Source organism: Myripristis murdjan, chromosome 22 (genome assembly GCF_902150065.1).
Source record: "Myripristis murdjan chromosome 22, fMyrMur1.1, whole genome shotgun sequence".
In the NCBI taxonomy this organism is placed as follows: domain Eukaryota; kingdom Metazoa; phylum Chordata; class Actinopteri; order Holocentriformes; family Holocentridae; genus Myripristis; species Myripristis murdjan.
In genome coordinates, this window is record NC_044001.1 from 22,534,128 (window position 1) to 22,556,643 (window position 22,516).

The 22,516-nt window shown below is 42.3% G+C and overlaps 2 protein-coding genes across 2 annotated transcripts in view; one reads left to right on the plus strand and one right to left on the minus strand.

Moving 5' to 3' along the window:
* Positions 1 to 1,741: 1,741 nt before the first annotated feature.
* On the minus strand, positions 1,742 to 5,390 carry ccr6b (chemokine (C-C motif) receptor 6b). The gene is made up of 2 exons (XM_030044621.1): positions 5,220 to 5,390; positions 1,742 to 3,905 (listed from the first exon to the last, which is right to left on the minus strand). The coding sequence occupies exon 2, from the start codon at positions 3,894 to 3,896 to the stop codon at positions 2,799 to 2,801; it is 1,098 nt and encodes a 365-aa protein (XP_029900481.1). The 5' UTR covers positions 3,897 to 3,905; positions 5,220 to 5,390; the 3' UTR covers positions 1,742 to 2,798.
* A 10,113-nt stretch (positions 5,391 to 15,503) lies between these two features.
* crybg1a (crystallin beta-gamma domain containing 1a) overlaps positions 15,504 to 22,516 on the plus strand; it is a 48,154-nt gene continuing 41,141 nt past the window's right edge. The window contains exon 1 of the mRNA XM_030081961.1: positions 15,504 to 15,874. Within this exon, the coding sequence (XP_029937821.1) occupies positions 15,543 to 15,874 (332 nt within the window). The 5' untranslated portion in view covers positions 15,504 to 15,542. The remainder of the gene's footprint in view (positions 15,875 to 22,516) is intronic.

Sequence of the window (22,516 nt, forward strand, 5' to 3'; positions counted from 1 at the left end):
CTAATGACTCCCATAGACTTCAAGTCTTTATGCTAAGCTAACAGGAAAGTAGTGAATGTACAGAGGTAAACATGGTATCGAACATCTTGTCTTGGAAAAAGGGGCATTACTTTAAGATTCTCAGGTTGTTTCAGAATATATTAGTTCATTTAAAATCTTTACATCAACATCAACACTGCCTCATTTTCCTACACATTTACAAGAATTATCATACTTTGTTACAATTAATTATGTATGAAGATAACATGTTGAAGTATTCGGTCTTTGGCAGGTGGGCTGTATACAAGTTTTAAATTGGGATGTGATATTCTGGCACTGTTTGCAATGCTAGAATATAAACTTCATCTTATGGCTCAACAAAGTCGGTGCCGCTGTCATTATCTGTTGATTTCACATCCAAAGGATAACACAAATTCAAAGACATTCCACAAATGTAACACAAATCTCGTTGCACTAAGCAAGTTTAAAGCAAAGTGCCTCTGACTCTCTACTGCCCTCACCAGTCCAGCAGGGTCAGTGGTGTTCATTCGATGGTAAAATTCAGGCTTCACCTTTGATGCTCAAGACATGTCAGAATCAGAGGCAAGGTCCTTGTAAGCATGGAAACTTGTTTTACCATATGTGAACTATTTTTATGGCCTAAAAATTGCTTTGTGATCCCTCTTGAACAGGCGCTCACAAACCTTGACAGTCCTGGGGCACAGAAACAACAAGTGAATTCTTGAAATGGATAGTATTGCCCTTTTAGTGAATTTGAATGATTGTAAAATCTTTGCCATGTTTTAACCCAACAGCCTAAACTTAATATTACCGACTGAAAACCATTTTCCCTACACATCATCAGTTTTTTTCTTCCTTTGCTCAGGTTGAAAGGTGAAACCATTTATATTACCTGAATATTTTTTAAATGATTAAATAGCACAGGAAAAAAAAATGCTTATGAAATGCCTATAAAAAAAAAGTTGTAAAATAAACTTTGCATTCAGTACATGGACATTATTTCAAACTGTGTGTTGTTTCAGTCTCCATACTGAGGGTAATGAGTAAGCAGAGCAGATACTGCCGTTTACTGGCATGTGGACATCAACACAAGGCCTTTTTCCACATCATCTCAATGAGCTGAAAATATACTAATGATAAGGAAACAGGGAAATGCATCTTTACGAATGCAAGGAGCCACATACATTTTAACATAACAAATACTTCCAGAGACACTGCAGCCAAATGGTTATGAAAAGGTCGTGGGCATCATAAAAAGTATATTTTGAGAAACGAACAGAGTATGCTAAACCATCTACAGCTCAAGCTTATGTACCCACTGTCGCCGAGGGAACAAAGGCCAAGGGGAAACAACAGAGACAGGAAGCCTGTTACATTTATAAATACAGGGGGTGTGCTCTCGTGGGTTTCAAAGACAGCAGATACGGAGTGAATTTGCACTGTGTTTTCACTCACTGACTACTATATTTAAAGTAAAGGTGCCTGACCACAAATAACGCTGTCTGCCAAACACTAGGCCTGCCTGCCATGTTTTGTAATCTCTGTCTTATCAGGGTCGGTCCATAAATATTCAACATGTACAGCAGATTAAAACACAACCGTATTTATTGTTTTGAACAGTCAGATCTGAAGGAGTCACCACTAGGCTACTTCTGTTATAAAGAAAACACACATATCTCGATTCAGTCTTTATTTACACAGAATTCACAAAGAACGCTGTTAATTGAATGCTGACAAAGAATAATACAAACTGAACAAGAAAATACAAAACATATTGACTTGAAAACAAAGGGGATATAATTTGCTCTCATAGTTTGAGAGTAGCTGCTGTTTGACAAAGAAAAAGCTTAAGGAGAGATAAGGGCCATGTAAGCAGAAACAAAGTACACTGCCCTCACATTTGGAGAAATACAGCTATAAGGAAATGATAATTCAATAGTCATTCTTGTAAACAGAACACAGCGTGCTGTTTTTCCCCTTTTTATATTGACAGTGCATCACATTAAATGTAAGCCCAAGTGGACTCATTTTAAAAAAGCAGGGCTTTACAAAAGAAATTGCAATTTTATATCTCTCAGAAGCATGAAATGATATCACTAAATGACATTTTAAACGAGCAACTTTTCATTTTCACTGAAGTCATTTTACCTCTACTAAAGTAAAAATTCAGTAAAGTAACTGTACATGAGTGGGACACTTTGACACAGTGATGGGAGTTATGGCTTTTTGAAGGGAAGCAGCTCTTATGGCTCCGATCTTTTTGATCGACCGGCTCTTTTGAATGATGGGGGGACTTTAAATAATATTTTTGCGGCTATTGCACTCCACTTTATCAAAGTGCATCAAAGTGCTGCCATTTTTTAATTTGCCCTTTTTTTTTTTTTTTTTGGCTTCAAACACGTCGTCTACCTCTGAGTCTGCCTGGCCATCCCACCTACTGCCACTAGCTGCCTTCATTGGGTTAAGTTGATTACAGTTAGGGTTAATGTTAGCCAATCAGAGGCAGAGTAGGGGCAGGTCTTCCTGGAATCCGGCTGGTCCTTGTGACTGTTTTCAGTCACTTTCTGTAAAGGGCAGTGGATTATTTTCGGCTCAGCAATAAAAGGAACAGCTTTCACCTACAGCTGGGTTCCCATCATTCATTCAAAAGAATCGGATTGTTCACGAACATAACATCAATGCTTTGATACTTTTTACATACTTGATTGTTTGGGCATGCACCACAATAAAATCAGAGGCTGGTGTGTCACCACCACTGCCCATCTATTCCCTTTCAGGGTCTGGTAACCACCGGAGTATCATGCACTGAACGATGAATGTGGTTGACTGATGTTGAAGCCGTTCGTAGCCTTTTGACCGGAGATGGAAAGATCAGATGTCCCGCGTGAGGAGCGACCAGAGATGTACTTCTTGCCGAGGCACCACAGGTCTTGCAGGATTTGCCGAAAGTGGCTCCTGAATCTGACCCCGATGAAGGCGTAGAGGATGGGATTAAGACAGCAGTGGAGGTAGGCAATGCTCCTGGTAACAGCCAGGACTTTGAGTCTCATCCTCTCTGCCTCACAACCTCGCTCCTTGAACAGGACCAGGGTGTGGGTCAGCAAAGTCGTGTTGTAGGGGAGGTGGCAAATAATGAAGACCACGACCACCGCCAAAACCACACGGACCGCCTTGTGCCTTTGGCTGCTCTGGGCTCTCAGCAAGGTACAGATGATTTTGGAGTAGCAAAACACCATAACCAAAAGAGGCAAGAGGAAGCCTATGGCCACTTGAAGGGTGGGCACCAGCACCTTCATCACCTTTACTGTCTCATTGTGATTGATACACAGCTGACATGTCACAATCTGGACACCCAGGTTTTCTTCTTCAAACCGTTCCGTGAAGATGACTGTAGGGAGGGATAAAGCCACCGCAAACATCCAAACAACTGAGCAGACAAGGCGGCTGTAGATGAGGGTGTTCGAGTGAGCGCCGAAGAAGCGTCTGGCCAGGACTATGGCAACGTAGCGGTCACCACTAATGCACGCCAGCAGGAGCATGCCGCTGTACAGGTTGATGCTGTAGACGCCCTGTAGGATCTTGCATGACACAGAACCCATTGCCCAACTGTGCTGTTCGTTGTATATGATGAGCGGCAGGGCCACCACAAAGAGCAGGTCGGCCAGAGCCACGTTGAAGAGAAAGACGTCCGTCATAGTCTTGGTCCTCTTATAGAAAATGTAGGTGACGATCACAAGCAAGTTGCCAATCAGGCCAAAAGCGCAGATGATGGAATGGATGTAAGTTTGTGTGATAGTTTCCAAAGGGTCAAGGTCAAGGTTGCAAGGCCCGGGCTCCTCAGATGGATATACGCCCGTCTCTGAACTGTAATCGTAGTCTGGAAACTCCGTAGTCATTTTCAAAATCTGGAGAGGAAAAAAAAGACTATCGTTAACACTGTATAGTAGATATTTGCAATGAAAACTGTCTGAGAGGAACAGGAATAATGCCAAAGTGTGTCACAAGAAGTAGGTGCAGAAAAATATAGTTTTACGAGACATGGCACGAAACACAGAAACCACAAAATGTATGATCTCGTCGACAAAACAGCGGACTTTTTGTCTGTGCAGAGGAAAAACTGGTTTTGTGCAAAGTTCAATTCTTTTGCTGGTTAAGGCTGACCCATTTTCAGTCCTACTTAGTAAACACGAGAAGGCACACATAGGTATGTTGTAGGTGGTTGATCTCTGTTTGTTTGATCTGTGGAGCTGATTTAGCTGATTCTTATCAGCAGGCCTGTCTTCACTGTTTCAAAGTGAGCAGCTCATCTTAGATGTACACTGAGGAACGGCAACTGCAACAAGGTCACACAACAACAACAAAGCAGGCCAAGATGACACAACTGATAACTGTTTTTCTGCATGAGAGGAAAAAGGGTTTTCTCTTTTTGCGATTTCGTTACGCTGGAAACCGTGACATTAAAAGCGCATGGAAAAAATCCTGCAGCATCTATTTGTCGATAATAAATACATAATTCTGATTTGTGATCAATGCATCACAGAAGCAAGCGGGGAACATGATGCATGTGTGAACGTTCAAAAACACCGTTTTCAGGAACGAACTGAGGCTTTCTGATTTCGGCAACATGAGAATTTGATCAAATCTCTTTTGTTTGTTAGAGGTAGTTTCACTTCTCATCTGTCATTAGGAAGAATGTGCTTAATGCGCCGCTGTAGTAGTTTAATATCTCACTCTGCACTGAGGGAAGTATTGGGTTTTGAAAATACACGATGGGGAAGAAACAGAAATGGGCATGAGCTTGGGTGGAACCTGCCTCCTGCACAGTGTCGGTGTTCGGATAAAATTATATGGGGAGAACCTCAACATCTTGATGAATGAAATTTTCAGATTTTATCTGCACACAGGCAGATAGATGCTGCACCGGGCCCAAGTCATCATGTGGCAAGACAACGGATCAAAAACCCCAAAGGGACACCGGGGCACTAGAATTTAATTTTTAACAGATGTAAGGTCCTTGCCTCTAATAAAAAATATAACCATGTGCTTTGGTGTCCCTTTGTTTTTGTTTTTTTTTTACCTGTTGTCTTGCTGTGAAATGAGTCACTGTCAGAAAATATTTAAATGCATTCATACACAGCAATTTTTCAAGGTCCATAACATTCTACTGAATGATTATTACATCCAGATGCATCAAAATACATTAAAAATTGAGCACTTACCAATCAGGCTGAAATCCAGTAAAGAATTCAAAAACTGAGCTGCTTATGAGGGACTATCTGCTCAGAGCATACCTTCAGAGCAGCACGTCTCACTCAAATAGTGGTTTGCTTTGCCCTCAGGGTAGAAAAGATCTTAAAGAAAGAAAAAAGACAAAACAGTGCCAAATATGAGTGTTGGGTGTCACCTGCTCAGTTCCTCCCGAGCTGCTGTAGAGGTGTAACAGCCCAGGGTGAGAGTGGAGCTTTTATGTCACAACCACTGTTAAAAAAAAAAAAAAGGTTCACAGACTGTGCGGCTGTCATACACTCCTTTTAAATGATCTTCCTCCTTTTCATCTCAGGCTGAATATACTGCCCGACTGTTTACAGACACACTCATTATCTGACTCATCTTTATCTGACATGTATTTTGTGGTCTCATGAATGTGTCTGGGATTGAAAATGATCTTCACTGTGGCTGCTCTGTCCCTGTTCCATGTCTGAGCAGGGAGAAAAAAAATCTATTTCTAAAGTTTACAATGGAAAGATGAAGTCACTTGTCATCAAATCAAGTTCATTTGTTTATTTGGAATCCAGTGTTTGACCTGATTAATTGAAATGTTACTCATGTTTGCCAGTTACCTCGACAAAGCTTGGCACAGGCGTTTCAAGATAACATGGATCTAACTTCAGTCTTCCTTATTTCTTGAAACCACCAGGTTTCTGCATGTTCTGTTTTTTTGTTAAAAAAAAAAAAAAAAAGTTAAAAGAAGAAACCACCAGATTTCATCAAATAATCAGAAGTGTTTTTTTTTTTTTATTAATTACTTCTTCTTACATTTATTTATGTATTTGTTATTTCTTTAAATATTTGCGAAAGTTTAAAAGAATTGTAACTTTTCAAAGGTTTGAAAGATTTATGTTTGCTTTCAAAAGTTGTCATAAATAGCTCTTTAATTAGCTGTAATTTAAAATTCATGGATATAAAAAAATTCACAGACAATCCTTTTACACGTCACTGAAAATGAAGCCTTTGTTTTCACTCTTTCATCCTTTCATCAGCTAAACATGTTGCTCATTTTCATCAAAATATCTGTCATTTTTTTTAACTGATTCATGCACACCTCAACCAGTTTTTTTTTTCCTTTGCTGTATGAAGTAAAGAAATCATACTTTGTGTTTTGTGTTTCATCTGCAGCTTCCCAGACTCCGTCCCTCACTGTCAGCTCTGCATCACAAACACAGACTCTGACAACAAGTTTCCTTCTCACTGCATTTCTCAGACATTTCAAACAGAGACTTTCAGGCGCTGTGTGTCTGATTGTTTGTTACCATGAATAACAAAAGACTTAGGCCTTTATGCCTCTCTCTGTTCCTCCCTCATCCTCTCTTTCTCTTTGAACACACACACACACACACACACGTCCCACATTTTGTCTTTGTTCTGATTTTATCTTTGATTTTTTTTCCCTGAAATTTAGTAGATGTTATCTGTGTCAGATTCATTTTGAAATGTCATATGAGACTTTCTTTTTTCTTTCCATTCGTTTTAGTGTGTCTGTGATACCCCCATGTTTTGCTCTTTTTACCTGCCTACAATTCCCTTTAGTCTTATTTTGTCTGTTTGAATACATTTATAAGTTCAATTAAATGTTATGATTTTTTTTTAATGTGTTAAATAAAATTATTGCGTTAACCGTTGTTATGACCCTGGGTCATAGGTCAATTTTGTTGCTGTGATTTTTGTTGTGGTGTTATCCCTCCTTGCCTGAGGGTGGTGTTACCATCCTTAGGGTCTTTCTCTCTCCAGGTGCTGTTGTTCCTCCTCTTCTCAGGGTGGTGCTACTACATTGGAGTCTATCCTGGAGCTGGCTGCTGGTTGGTGGATGGCGATTGGTGTGGGCTGCTATAAAATGGCCGCCGTTTCAGCCGATCCTCCTCTTCTCTTGGCCCTACTCCCAACTGTGTCAGGCTTTGCGGTTCTGTGTGTGAGGCTGTACTTCATTGTGTGTTATAGATTGTTGTTTAGCAGTCCAGGTAGCTGTAGGGGTGAGTAGCTCTTTTGTTTAACCTTTTTCTCCTGTTTATGCATGTAGGGAGTCAGGTTAGTGACCTGTCTTTTGTTTTCTCTAATTTTGAATAGGTAAGTTAAATTCTTTACAGATTGTTTTGTTTGTTGTTTTGAGCCATGCTCACCCTGAAGTCAATGCTACCATTTGCTTGAAAATAAATGATCCTTTTGCTGGACTGCAGTACTGTGGCCTTGGTCATCCTTGGGAGTGGGGAAAGAGGGGAGCATCTTTCATGTACGTTCGGTTCCCCTAGGCCGGACGTAACATGAAGTGGGGGCTCGTCCATTTTTTTCCTATTTCGTTGTGTCGGGTGAGTCCAATTTGTTTATGTCTTGGCTCTACTTGTCTATTTGGCAGTTTTTTTTTGTGGTGGTGGCAACAGTGAATATGGAGTTCAAATTGGAGGAGTTTGTGTCTAATCCGACTGAAGAGGTATTAAGAAAATGCAAAAAAGCTGATTTGTTCCTTATTGCCAGTTCATTTGATGTGCAGGTGTCATCCAGCGCAAAGAAAGAGGAGTTACAGGATCTGCTCTATGTGAAGCTGTGTGAAAGGGGATTGATTGGTGAGCCAGCCCCTGCAGATGCAGCTGAGCCGGGTGATCTGGCTGATGTTTCTGCCCCACTCCAAACACCTCAGTCCCAAACTGGCATGAATGCAGAGGAGCTGAGGCTCACCCTGCGCATAAGGGAGGCGGAGGTGAAACAGCGGGAGTTGGAGGTGAAAACCATGCACCTGAAAATAAGGGCTCTGGAGTTGGAGCGGGGAGCTGCTTCAACTGCCAGTCCTTTACCGGTGCCAACGTCCACGCCCAGTCCCCATGATGGCTTTGATGTGAGCAGGCACATCGCGCTAGTCCCCCCTTTCAGGGAGTCTGAGGTGGATTCATATTTTAGTGCATTTGAGCGCATTGCTGCTACACTACACTGGCCAAAGAGTGTGTGGCCTCTTCTCCTCCAGTGCAAGTTAGTTGGGAAAGCACAGGAAGTGTGCAACTCTCTGTCCATTGAAGACAGCCTCAATTATGACACCGTCAAAGCCACTGTACTTAGAGCCTATGAATTGGTACCAGAGGCATACAGACAAAAATTTAGAAATTGTGGAAAAACTGCCAACCAGACATTTGTTGAGTTTGCAACGGAGAAAACAGCTCTGTTTGACAAATGGTGCCAGGCTAGCAAAGCAACTTCTTTTGATAATTTGCGGGAACTCATTCTGCTAGAAGAATTTAAAAACAGACTTCCAGAGAAAATCGTCATTTACTTGAATGAGCAAAAAGTCACATGTCTCAATGATGCCGCTGTACTTGCTGATGAGTTTTTGTTAACGCACAAGAGTGTTTTTTCTCCCTCCGTGTGCCGTGATTCAGTTCCCATTGGCCGGAGCCCCAGATCCCCCAAAAATTCACGTCGTAACTCCAATACTGCTACTGGTGACACTGAGAAACGGGAGTGTTTCTATTGCCATGAGCAGGGTCACCTTATCGCTGTCTGTCCCACTCTTAAGAGAAAAGAACAATCCAAAAATGTCAAAAAACCATCACCAATTGGTTTCATACACACCCAGCCACCTCTCCCGGATGTGGTGGATGAGATTGATGAGGATTTCAAACCATTTGTTACACAAGGTTCTGTTTCTCTTGGGGGTGAGGATAAGGCCGTTCCGATCACTATCCTGCGAGATACTGGTGCGAAACAGTCTCTAATGTGTGAAGGTGTTCTCCCATTTTCAGCTCAGTCTTACTGTGGTTCTGACATTGTAGCATGGGGGGTTAAGCTAAGTGCTGTGCGTGCCCCATTGCATTTCATTCAGTTAACCTCTAGGATTGTGTCAGGCAGAGTCAAAATCGCTGTGAGACCCCAGCTGCCAATAGCTGGTATTGATCTGATTCTAGGCAATGATTTGGCCGGTGGAAAAGTCTTCCCATCTCCAGAGGTAATTGAAAACCCAATTGCCGATTTGTGTGTTTCTGATTCTGCTGCACCCGGCTTGCCTCCTTTGTTCCCTGTGTGTGCTGTAACCCGTGCTCAAGCCCGAAAACTTGGAGACTTGGTGGATCTCAGTGACTCTTTTATGACTACTTCTGATCCCACAGGTTCTCTCTCAGATGTTAAAGAGAATGTTGTGGTGGAGCTTCAGCCTGATGTCAACACTCTGACACTTTCAGTAGACAAAGAACAGTTGATTAATGCACAGAAAACTGATGACACCTTGTCTCCTTGTTTTTCTCTTGTAACAGGTCCAAAATGTGATAAGTCTGGGTCCTACCTGGTAGATGATGGGGTTCTGATGCGCCGCTGGTCCCCTCGTTCTGGTCCAGCATATGAGTCTGTGACTCAAGTTGTGGTGCCCCAACCGTTTCGTTCCCAGGTGCTAGGTTTAGCTCATGACCATAGCATGTCTGGTCATTTAGGTATTAGAAAGACCTACAGCCGTATCCTCCGCTACTTTTTTTGGCCGGGTCTTAAGTCAGATGTTGTGAAATTCTGTCGCTCATGCCACACCTGTCAGGTCTCAGGTAAGCCAAATCAGGTGATTCCTGTAGCTCCATTAAAACCAATCCCAGCTGTGGGAGAGCCGTTTGAGCATGTGATTGTAGACTGTGTGGGCCCTTTGCCAAAAACCAAGTCTGGTAATCAGTACATTCTCACTGTGATGTGTGCTGCAACCCGTTACCCTGAGGCTGTCCCATTACGTTCATTAAAAGCTCGTGTCATTGTAAAAGCGCTAGTCAAATTCTTCTCCACATTTGGCCTTCCAAGGCGCATTCAAAGTGACCAAGGGTCAAATTTTATGTCTAAAATCTTCGCCCAGGTCATGTCAGAGCTAAATGTGAAACACCACACTTCCAGCGCTTATCATCCTGAGAGCCAGGGTGCATTAGAGAGATTCCACCAAACTCTGAAAAGCATGCTTCGCAAATATTGCACTGAGACAAACCGTAACTGGGATGAGGGACTGCCCTTGTTGTTGTTTGCTGTGAGGGAGACATTGCAGGAGTCATTAGGGTTCAGTCCAGCTGAATTAGTGTTTGGCCACACCGTGCGCGGCCCTTTGCGCCTGTTGCGAGAGAAATTTCTCTCCAACAAAAGTAGTTTGTGTGAGAACATTTTGGATTACGTTAGCTCCTTCAGGGAGAGACTGCATCACGCTTGTGATTTGGCCCGTGATTCACTCTCCACTGCGCAGTCCAAAATGAAAATAAACTTTGATAAAAAGTCTGTTGCACGGACCTTCACTCCCGGTGACCGTGTCCTCGTTCTGCTACCTCTAGCTGGTTCTGGTCTTCAGGCAAAATTTTGCGGACCATATGTGGTGGACCGTAAGCTCAGCGAAACAGACTATGTAATCCACACTCCTGATCGCAAGAAAAAAACCCGTGTGTGTCATATTAACATGTTGAAAACATATGTTGACCGTGAGAAGAGTGTCCCACCTCCAATAGTTGCGCCTGTTGCCACGGTGTCTGTTGCACAGCCCCCATATGATCCCAAGGATGACGGGCTGGATGACAGACGCAGCTCCTTTTCATGTGTGCGCCTCAGAAACTCAGAAATCCTGTCAAATCTAGATGCCCATTTGGCACACTTGTCTGACTCTGCCAGGTCTGATATTAGCATGCTTGTACAAGCCTATCCGACCCTCTTTGGCGACATCCCCACTCAAACTACTGTGTTATGTCATGACATTGATGTGGGTGACCACCCGCCGATAAAACAGCACGCCTACAGAGTTCATCCAACAAAACGTGCCATAATGCAACAGGAGGCAACATACCTCATTGAAAATGGTTTTGCTGTGCCGAGTAATAGCCCATGGAGCTCTCCTTCGTTACTTGTTCCAAAATCTGACCAAACCCCGCGATTCTGCAATGATTATCGCAAGGTAAATGCCATTACTAAACCTGACTCTTTTCCGCTCCCTCGCATGGATGACTGTGTTGATCGGGTGGGTTCGGCCAAGTATGTCACAAAACTAGATCTCCTAAAAGGTTACTGGCAGGTCCCCCTATCCCCTCGTGCCTCTGAGATCAGTGCATTTGTCACTCCAGACCATTTCTTACAGTATACAGTTATGCCATTCGGTCTGAGAAATGCCCCAGCCACTTTCCAGAGGCTCATGAGCATGGTTCTTTGTGGGGTGAGCAACTGTGAAGTTTACTTAGACGATATTGTGGCCTACTCCTCCAACTGGACTGAACATGTGAAAACCCTCTCTGAGATTTTTGATCGGTTGTGTAAAGCTTCCCTAACCCTCAATTTGACCAAGTGTGAGTTTGGGAAGGCTGTGGTTACCTATCTAGGTAAGATGGTGGGACAAGGATGTGTCTGTCCTGTGACTGCTAAGGTGCAGGCTATTGTAGATTTCCCAGCTCCCCAAACTCGCCGTGAGCTCCGCCGTTTTCTGGGGATGGCTGGATATTATCGTGGATTTTGTAAGAACTTTTCAGATGTAGTGGCTCCACTGACAAGCTTGGCAAGCCCAAAAATTTCTTTCCGGTGGTCAGAGAAGTGTCAGTTTGCTTTTGAGGCCATTAAAGCTCTTCTCTGTAGTGCGCCTGTACTCACTGCCCCAGACTTTGAGCGTCCCTTTAAGCTGGAGGTGGATGCCAGTGCGTTTGGCGTTGGTGCAGTGCTCCTACAGGAGGATGAGCGTGGCATTGATCACCCAGTCTGCTATTTTTCCAAAAAGCTCAAAAAGCACCAGCTACATTACAGCACTATTGAAAAAGAGGCTTTGGCCTTACTATTGGCATTGCAGCACTTTGAGGTGTACCTTGGGTCTAACCCTGAGCCAACTGTCGTCTTCTCTGATCACAATCCACTCGTGTTCCTAACTAGAATGCAGAATAGCAATCAACGCCTCATGCGCTGGTCCTTGTTGCTTCAGGACTTTAATGTTGACATCCGTTACAAGAAAGGCTTAGAAAATGTCATGGCTGATGCACTGTCTAGGTCTTAGAGTGTCAAACATTTCCTTTGATTGAGTAAATGTTTATTCTTAGGTGGGGGGGTGTTATGACCCTGGGTCATAGGTCAATTTTGTTGCTGTGATTTTTGTTGTGGTGTTATCCCTCCTTGCCTGAGGGTGGTGTTACCATCCTTAGGGTCTTTCTCTCTCCAGGTGCTGTTGTTCCTCCTCTTCTCAGGGTGGTGCTACTACATTGGAGTCTATCCTGGAGCTGGCTGCTGGTTGGTGGATGGCGATTGGTGTGGGCTGCTATAAAATGGCCGCCGTTTCAGCCGATCCTCCTCTTCTCTTGGCCCTACTCCCAACTGTGTCAGGCTTTGCGGTTCTGTGTGTGAGGCTGTACTTCATTGTGTGTTATAGATTGTTGTTTAGCAGTCCAGGTAGCTGTAGGGGTGAGTAGCTCTTTTGTTTAACCTTTTTCTCCTGTTTATGCATGTAGGGAGTCAGGTTAGTGACCTGTCTTTTGTTTTCTCTAATTTTGAATAGGTAAGTTAAATTCTTTACAGATTGTTTTGTTTGTTGTTTTGAGCCATGCTCACCCTGAAGTCAATGCTACCATTTGCTTGAAAATAAATGATCCTTTTGCTGGACTGCAGTACTGTGGCCTTGGTCATCCTTGGGAGTGGGGAAAGAGGGGAGCATCTTTCATGTACGTTCGGTTCCCCTAGGCCGGACGTAACACCGTGACCTTACCTTTTTCACTGGCAAACCAAGAAACCAAGACAAGTGACTTTTCCTTTCATTTTGATATGAGTGAAGTCTCTGGCCCAATCCCAATGTCCACCCTCACACACTCACTGACTTTGAGGCGCGCTCCCGCTCAATCCGTGAGGGCTTAGGGTTGTCCCATTGACAAATCATGAAGTGCGTTGAGGGATCTGTCGCGGACTTTTTGAGCCCTTAATGCACCCTTTCCGTTAAGTGGGCATCTCCGCAGACTTAGCGTAAGGGAATTACCCATAGTTCATTGCATTGTGACGTATGACATGAATCCCCTGGGGAAACCAGCTGGCGGCCGCGATAAAAGCGAAGTGAAACGAGCGAATTTGTAAACAATCCAATCCAATCCAATCCAATCCACTTTATTTATAAAGCACAATTTTAACAAACACAAGGTTTTCCGAAGTGCTGCACAAGATAACACACCACAGGATAACACAATAGAAGCAGAATAAAAAGGTAAAATACACAATAGGATAACACGATAAATTAAGATAAGATCAAATAAAATAAGATAAAATAAGAAGAAGAAGAAGAAGAAGAAAAGATAATATAAAATACTAAAATAAAATAAAATAATAATACAATTATAATTTAAATAGAATAAAATATGTAAAACGCACTGCCCGCACAGCATCAAAAGAAAAAAAACATGGAGGGTGCAATCAGCAGTGACGCTGCAAAAAAGAAAAAGTTCTCATGTGAGTATAATATTTTATATAAGATGGCCTTCAGAAACTAAGGAAATAAGCAGATAGGCAATGCATAGGCTATTTGTTTTTTATCTCTTGGCAAACTCATCAATGCCTTTTGTGGGAGTAGATCATTTTTTAATGCTGTTTTCAAAACTCCTCAAAAATACCAAGCAAAAAACGTAAAATAAAAAGTCCCAAAGCTGTGATTGTGAGAAACATGATGCATCGCTGTTGACAACCAAACAAAGGGCTGTCCCATTCCCTTTTTACTACTTCAGCCCCTTGCAGCCTCACACACTCAGTCACTTTCCAGGTGCAGCTACTTAAGTCAGTAAGGGTTCAGGGCTCAGGGCTCAGGGCTTAGGGAGGAGATTGAGATTCAGCCTCTCTCTCATGTCTTACCGTGAAGGCAGAGCTCTGCGTCTCCTCAGATAACCAGCAGATGGCGCTGTCATCTCATCAGCTGCAGCATGTGAGTGTGTCAGCTTCATCCTATGGACTGTAGTTGACTGACAGGATGGAGGCTCCTCCATCCGACATGGAGGTTCAGCTCACATAAAGTCGGCTCCAACCAAAAAATAAACAGTCAAGTGAAAGATTCATCACGTGCACCACAGCAGAGAGCCAATGTCAACGGCAAGAATATAGGATTAATTTTGAAAACAGATTTTATTTCTGGTTATAGTGTTGGTTGGCGCTCTTGTGATGATCACAAAATTGGTGTTGACAGTTTATCCAACTTTTTTTTTTTTTTTTTTTTTTTTTTACATCTCTTTAATCAACACCAGCAAGAAGTGAGGAGAGTTACGAAAACTAAATGAATATTAAAACAATATTAATGCACTATCATCAAGTTTATTGACACAAACTATTCACAAGATGGGGCGGACAAAGAATCCAAGCCTCATAATTCCCATTATAACAACATCACATAGACGCGTGAAATAGCCTTTGCCACGCCCCTCCAGCCCTGTCCCACACACAGATCCACGCAGCTATCATCTCCAGAGGTGCGGCTGTCTGCAGACTGGGCAGCTCCGTGTGAAGCTCAGAGGCACAGCGAGAATAAGACAGGAAGTGAAGTGATTTCTCCTTCAAAATTAAAGTCTGACAAGAAAACGCAATTCATAGCATGTATTAACAGGCATTTAGACCTAAAGCAAGATAACAGCAGCAGCAGCAACAACAATACCAACAACAACAAAATAATGATGATAATAATCATAGTAATAATAACAATAATAACAATAATAATAATAACCAAAAACTATGAGAACAAGTGGGTGAACATGCCTTCGAGAGTTGATTTTAACCTGTTTCTTCCTCTGTTTCACGGTATTTTACCATCCTGCTCTGTGGGCCATCTCACCTGCAGCCCCTGTTGCCTTCAGGAGCTAAAACAACGCTCAGTTTTTTGCCCACTAGCACAGCATTGCATTGCTATGAAGCTGTGTTGCTGCACTGAAATGTAGGTGTATGTTTTTGGCAACACGGTGTAAGTGACATCTTGCATTGCTGCCTAAGCTGCATGGCTTGGCAGACTTTATTCTCTGTGTATTGATTAATTACAGATTCCATCTTTAATGCTTTCTTTACTTTAACCTTTGTGGTGCGCAGACAGTTGAATCGCATGTGGACGGGGCTGCTGTTTTATTTTCAAAGTTGTGACCGGAAATGGTTTGCTTTTTTCTCGTCTCGTCTGAGGGACTTGACGCTGCTGCACCTGGTGCCTCACCTGAGGTGCGCAGCTGGCGGAGGCGAGCCGACCCGCTCGGCTGGTTGTCATGAATCACTCCCACAGCGGCTTAAAAGCAGGGCTGCTGGCCTCGTAGCGCCGTGTCGCTGGTTCTTGTTTAGGAGTAGTTTGTTTTTGGCGTTAAGGCACAATGAGCAAGTCCAGCTCGCTGAAAGTCAAAAACTTTTTTAAAGTCAAGTCCCCGGACAAGGAGAATAAGGAGCAGAAGCAACGTGCCTCTTTAGGAGATGGAGCACCGAGGAGCCCTTGGGGCAAGTCGGCCACCCTACCGGCCAGCCCCGGTCCCCTCAGCCCCGGAGAGCACGCCCCGCCGCTCGGGGAGGATTTACCCACCTCCCCGAAAGAGAAGAAGGCCAAGAAGGTGCTGTCCTTCAAGCTGAGAAGGAACAAGTCCAAGCGCAAAGAAGCTGGAGAGGTCTTCTTCCATGAGACTGATGAAATGCCCAGCTTTGACCGGCAAATGTAAGATACAATATTAATATGAGAAGTGCAACCCCATGCTTCATTCATTTCCCTTGTTGAACTGTTGGGGCCAGCTAGTGCTTGGAGAAACTCTGTCACTTTGTTTATTAGTCCACAAGGCAGACAGACAGACAGACAGTAAGATATATAGATCTAAAAGATGTACTGCAACCACAGCAATAAAAAATAAACGTTACTGTAATAATACCCTCATACATTTTAGATGCAAATACCACAGCAAAACTGCAAGTCCTTATAGGAATATTATGGGGATATGAAAGTCAGTGATACCATAAATGATAAAATTACACTATGAAGTACAATAAGGCTGTCATAAACTCATCAGTAAATATCACAAACACATTATCAGATTACTATATATGATGATTGTAAGATTTGTGTGGTATATTTTTGCCCAGGTACATTGAAAGATAGATAGCAGCATATATTTTAATCGATCAGTCTATGGACTTTTTCCTACACTTTTTCCTATACAACGCCACTCTTATGTTAATAGCATGTTAATAGACCCCCACCCAAATTGGCCACACCCTATATTAACATTATTTAACATAAATTATGGAATTATGTGACTTCTCTGATCACAACAGTTGTCCTTAACGTTCTTTAGTTTTGTTAACCTGTAGTTAGTGAAGTAATAGTGAAGTTTGAGCTGTTGCTTCTTTTCCTGGGGCCCCCCATGGGTCCCCGATCCCAGCTTTGGGAACCTCTGGCCTAGATTTCGACGTCACAAGCTGACTGGCTGAGGGAAGAGCACTGAGCAGTGATGTTGTGATGAACAGAGAGCTGTGGTGGAGTGACTGTTTTTTCCCTCTGGCGGTTTCTGAAAACTGACTTGGTGCAACGTTGAGTTCCTGCTGAGCTAGTTTAGTCATGCTGCACTTTTGTTCACTCAGGTTTGAAAAAAAGTGGGGGAGAGATAAAAATAGAGGTGTGTTTAAAGCAGGGGAACTCAGTTTTTTTTTCTGTGCTGGACTACCAAGTTGACTTTCATTAAAAGCCACGGAGACCAATTACACGATATGAAAAGATAATTTGGTTTGTGTTAAGTATTAAATTTAGATGTCGTCCTTGATTCATTCAGAGTGGTGAGATTAAAACATAATGTTGAAATAATCACTCACACTTCTTCCTTTTTGTTTCATAATGATTTTTAGGTAATTAAATTATAGTGAATTTAAATAATTCCTCATCTTGCTGAGGAACTCCTGGAGGCCCCTCAAGGAGCCCTGGGGGTCTCCACTTTAAAAACTGCTGTTAGACGAAGAAGTGGGATTGGACTCTTGTCACGTTAGAAATGGATTTTGGATCATAGTGCGAGAAGTTGTGGTGATTTCTACGTCCTTACACATCACATTTTGGATTTTGGATCCTCATGTGTTATTCATGCGTGCAAATGTGTCTGTGGAAGCTGGCTTGTGACATATTGATGGCTGGTTTGAATCGCTTGGCTGTCTTGGAGAACGTGGATCTGGAAAATGAATGAGAGACTCTCACTACATGCTGAACAGCTGCACACACACACACACACACACACACACACACACTAGGCCTGGGCAGTGATTCATTATTATTGCACATCGTCTTTCAATAGTGTCACATGTTTGAGGATTTGGTTATTTTTATTTTTGACACAAGTGAAAACAAGCAAATCCGTTTTAATTTTTTTTTTTTTTTTTTTTTTTTTTTTTTTAATTAGGCATGAAAAAAAATTAAAGGAATATTGTTTGGAAAAAGAGAGAAAAATAGTTTTGTTTGATATAACATAACATTACCATTCAGTTCAATGGAATTTTGATGTGATTTTGGATACATGAGTCATATTGTGATATGTATCGATATTGGGGGGATCCTTATGAGTAGGGCTGGTCAATATATGGCAAAAATCATAATCATGATTACTTTGATCAATAATGAGGTCTGGTTATTCAGTATTATTATTTGCTGACTTTGGATACATCCAACATTTATTGAACCATAAAATCTGTTAAACATGGGATTTTCCTGAACTTTCACTAAAAACATGCCCCAGCCTGGCAAGTTTGGGCTTTTGCGAAACGGAATGTGGCGCAAAAATCGTTTTATCTCAATTATCTTGTTTTCATAATCGTTGGAAGCCAAATTGTAACAGGAAATAAGATTTGTTTAATTGCCCAGCCCTACTCATGAGTGTTGTGGTACAGATTTATTACATCGCCCAGCCCTAACTCCTACACACACACACACACGCACACACACACACAAACACGCACAAACACACTACACCCCCCACCCCCCCAATCCTGCTCACTGGCCAACAACATAAGACTACACAGCTCAACGTGTGGATATGAAGGACATGAAAAACAGTTAAAAAAAAAAAAAAAAATCCAGTTGTTTTGGCTGAACTGACGCAGGTTCTCCCAGCTGACTTTTAATATAATGATTCAGTGATTCCTATCTTATTTATCCTGTCGCCTATGTTGATAGTTTGTCTCTATAGTGTGACTCAGGGTTGATTATTTGTCCTTGTGACGGAGTAATGTGTTGGCTTGGCCTGACTTGACACATCACATGCCCCAGTGATAAGGTGAGGGCAAGCCTTGTGTAACTGAGATGAAAACCTGCCGTGCAGGTATGACACATTTTACAGTGAAGTCCAATTAGAGTGGGCTCAAATCAGCTTGATATCATCTGTTGTGTTGGCCCAATTCTGAGGACAAATGATTCATCCAGCCCAAGAGCTATGCCATATTTCTATGGTTACACACACCCATACACAATTCATTGATACACACTTACTTTTTCACAATTCTGCTTCTCACTCCTTTGTTCACAAGACACATAACACCATGTCAAGGAGAAAGAAGTCGAGAGAGAGAGAGAGAGAGAGAGAGAGAGGGCAGAGAGGTGACTGAGACTGGGACTGGTGATATTAGTTTGTCTGACCTCAGGCCTCAAACGCATTCTCATAAGTTTACCAACTATATTTGCCTAAATCACTTTCTTTAAACACATGAAATTTGCCTCAAGATTTGAACTTTGGTGTCAACAGAGAGAAACACCGACCCCCTCTGATCCTCTGAGAGTCTAAAACGTCTAAAGTCAAGTAAAAAGGGTTAACATTCTTGGAGTCAAATGACCCAGAATGCAAGGATGAGTTACTTTTGGATGAGTTTTAGATTGACAGGCGGCATAATCATTGTGCTGTATTCACCACGCCAAATTGCCAACTGACAAAAAACATGGAATAAGCATGTGATTTATCGGTGCGTCAGGTCAATGATAACAAATTCTGTGCTTGAATCCAGAGAGTCCTCACTTAAATCAACCCTCTGCAGGTTGTTTGAGTGAAACCTTATTCACAAAATGTTTGCACATGATTACGATCAAACCGCATTATTGAAAAGGGGAACAATGCCACACTCACCGTCAGTGCAAAGTTTCCACAGCCAGAGCTTTATGACACTTGATGCCGTTGGTCTCTTCTTAATAGATCTTTGCTTGTGGTGGATAAAAATCTCATATGTACATTGCTTGTTATTGTAAAGTTTCAGTGCTGCTTTCGATTTGATGCTTGGACACTTATATAGGTGTGATTGAGTGTTTCATCTTCTTTATTAATGCATTTTAAGAAACTGTTAAACCTTTTTGTCTTCTGTGGCTGTGGCCTGAGTATTCGACTATTTGGATATTCGTTTTGTTGGATAGGTATTCAGTTTTCAGATTTGGGATTTGGATATTCATTTTTTGTGGTAGTAGTAGTCCACTGTCCACTGACTTTACTCAACTGTTTTTTTCAGTGGTGAAATGTCCAGCTCTGACATTTTTTAACGTGTTGTGTTTCTCTGGCGTTTTGGATTTTTTCACCTACGATCGGAGCAAACACAGCCACAGTAACGCAGCTGGTTAATGAATAAAATCACAAACTGCAGGACAGGAACTATAGGTGAACCAGGAGGAGCTCAGCACTCCTTAATAACACATGAGCTCCCCTAAAAAGATGACGCAAGAAATCTTGGGGGGTCTCTAAAATATGTATTGACAACATGCAGGATTTTTTCTTCCATATAAAATTTGAAGTCGGTGGCAGCTCTTAAATTTCGTGCCGTGGCACAATTAAACACATACCTTCTAACCCTAGACGCGACAGTTACTATAGGAATACTGCAGAAATATTATAGGCAGCCGTGTGAATGTGGGCGTTGTGGTTACTACAGGAATCCCTCAGAAATATTACAGGTTGATTTATCCACCTGAGCGAGAACCCTCTCAGACCTGCCGGAATGATTAAATAATCTGAGCCTGAGCATGTTCGGGTTGAGCCTGTGATAGATATGAAATGTGTTTTCAGTGATTGACAGATGCATTAAAATGAGGCTGGAGGAAGCGAGGATGTCTCCTTTTGTTAAATACCTGCTTCCTGTTAAATGCCATTTTATTTTTAATTTTTCGGTGGAAGGAAGGACTAGCAAAGTAAGAATTTCATTTAATTGTCTCTCTCCCTCTTTCTGAAATGATACATGTTTATTTGCATATAGAGCAGGAAAGTGAGATCCGATCACAATATTGATCAATAGTGGAATTTCAATCAGTTTTGACATTGACCCCAAAAATCCAGTGTTGGGGCTCTACATCACACAGTCAAAACTGTGCAAAAAAAACCAAAAACAAACATACAGCCTGATAGGGCTAGTAGTTTCTAAGATTAGGTGTGAACAACTCCCCACCCCGCACTGCTGATTACCACTGAAGCCCCGGAGCCTAAAAATGGCATTCAGGACAGCTGTGGTGTCTACGTAAATCAAAATGTGTTGCTGAGTCGATCTGAACAGGAACAAGCAAACATCTGCGCCTGGACCATTCAGGCAAATGCCCTGCAGTCTATCCTTATGACAGCACAGATATCAACACATTGGATATCTTATCAGTGGTATGTGAAATGGCTATTTGGCAACAGAATCAGACCCCTGAAGTCGTTTTATGCATGTTTGTTTTTCTGTCTTTTGAGAGTTGCACAGGTGAGTTACAGTGTGGCGCAGTGCTCTTGTGTTTCCAGGCCGGTGGCTTGCTGGAATTTGACCAGGGCGACACTTGAAAAGTCGCATGGACTGGCGGGGCAGGGAAACGAGAACAGCTTGTTCGAATTCACTGATAGCAAGGAAAAGTACCTACAGTGTGGGAAACGTTCAGTGTGTGAGTTTGTGTTTGTGTGGACACATGCTTGGGCCTATCAGCAGCATGTCTTATTTGTTATGATACAGTCTCCATCAGTGTTTTTGTAACTGATTAGTTAGATCTTGGCTGGTACTTTCCCTTAAGACATGTTGCTAAATAAACCCGACTTGACTTCAACAGTGGTAGGAAAAAAAAAAGCGTTTAACTGTTTCAGTTTCATTGGATAGTTTCAACCCAAGTAGTGTGTGAGTTACAAGCAGAGGAGTTGTAGTTGTATGTTTAAGCCCTGTTCCTTTTTTTCCACACTCCCCCCTAATCTGACAGACATCTCAGCGCTCGGCAGAGGCTCAGGCTTCCTGCTCGTGCAGAATCCAGATGATCCCTGAGGTCAGGGTGGGGCGTTTGGAGGCAAACGAGTCACATTTTTGTGCACAACACAAGTGATGCAGGGAATTAAGGAATAAATCATCCTTAATTTGATAGTATCTGTGTTCCTGATTGATTTGCTTGAGAGCAGTGTTTATGACTCATTTCCTTGTGGTACAATAGGTGTGTACATAACAACCCGGTTTCACAAACATCCCTCGTAAGCCTCGTTGTAGCCTACCTTTCTTTGCATCTTCTTCATTTCGATTTGCCATAATCCCTGTCTGTGTGGCCAGCCAAGTTTAAGACATGTATGCTCAGAATGGGCTTACAGAGGCTGATATTGTGAAATGTCTCAAAAAAAAAAAAAAAAAAAAGTGCATCTCAGGTTGTTTGTGTAGGAATTCTTCTCAGTGTAGTCAATTTTCAATCAGGCTTGTGGTTTATGATTACAAATGAAGGGTTCATTTACAAAACAGGTATCTGCATATATCATATATTAAATATATATTTTACTGTTTTAAATGTTTATGTTTATTCTTTTTATTATTATTACTTGTATAAGTGTGTGTGTGTGTGTGTGCGTGCGTGCATGCGTGTGTGCTCTCCAGGAAGTATCAAACAGGTGTCTATTTATTTTAAGAATGGCTTTTAGCTCTTTTTCAAATGATGTCCTCATAATGCAAATGAGATTGTTTGATATTCATACTACCACTGCTGCAAGGCAGAGCGGCAGCCACATCATGTCAGGTGTAGTGACAGATTCATATCCTCTTGACACTTGGCTGGTTTTGATTTCCAGCTTGCCATGTTGCAGCATGTCTCACCTTGGCAGTTCAAATTGATTCAAATTCAAACAGAAATTTCTTGTCCGTTGTGGAGGAGGATGCCTTTACTTTTAGATTTCACTCCTTTAGTTTGGTGCCTTTTGGCAAGTGAGAGTGATGTTGTTTGAACTCAGCTGGCACCCGACACCCTGAAAATGTGGGTTACTGTTGTCCTCCACACAACTTGTGGTGTGGTGCGACATGAGCGTGAGCGTAATCCAGCCAACCACAGGAGGTGACCCCGAAACAGAGGGGCACAGCGCGGTGGATG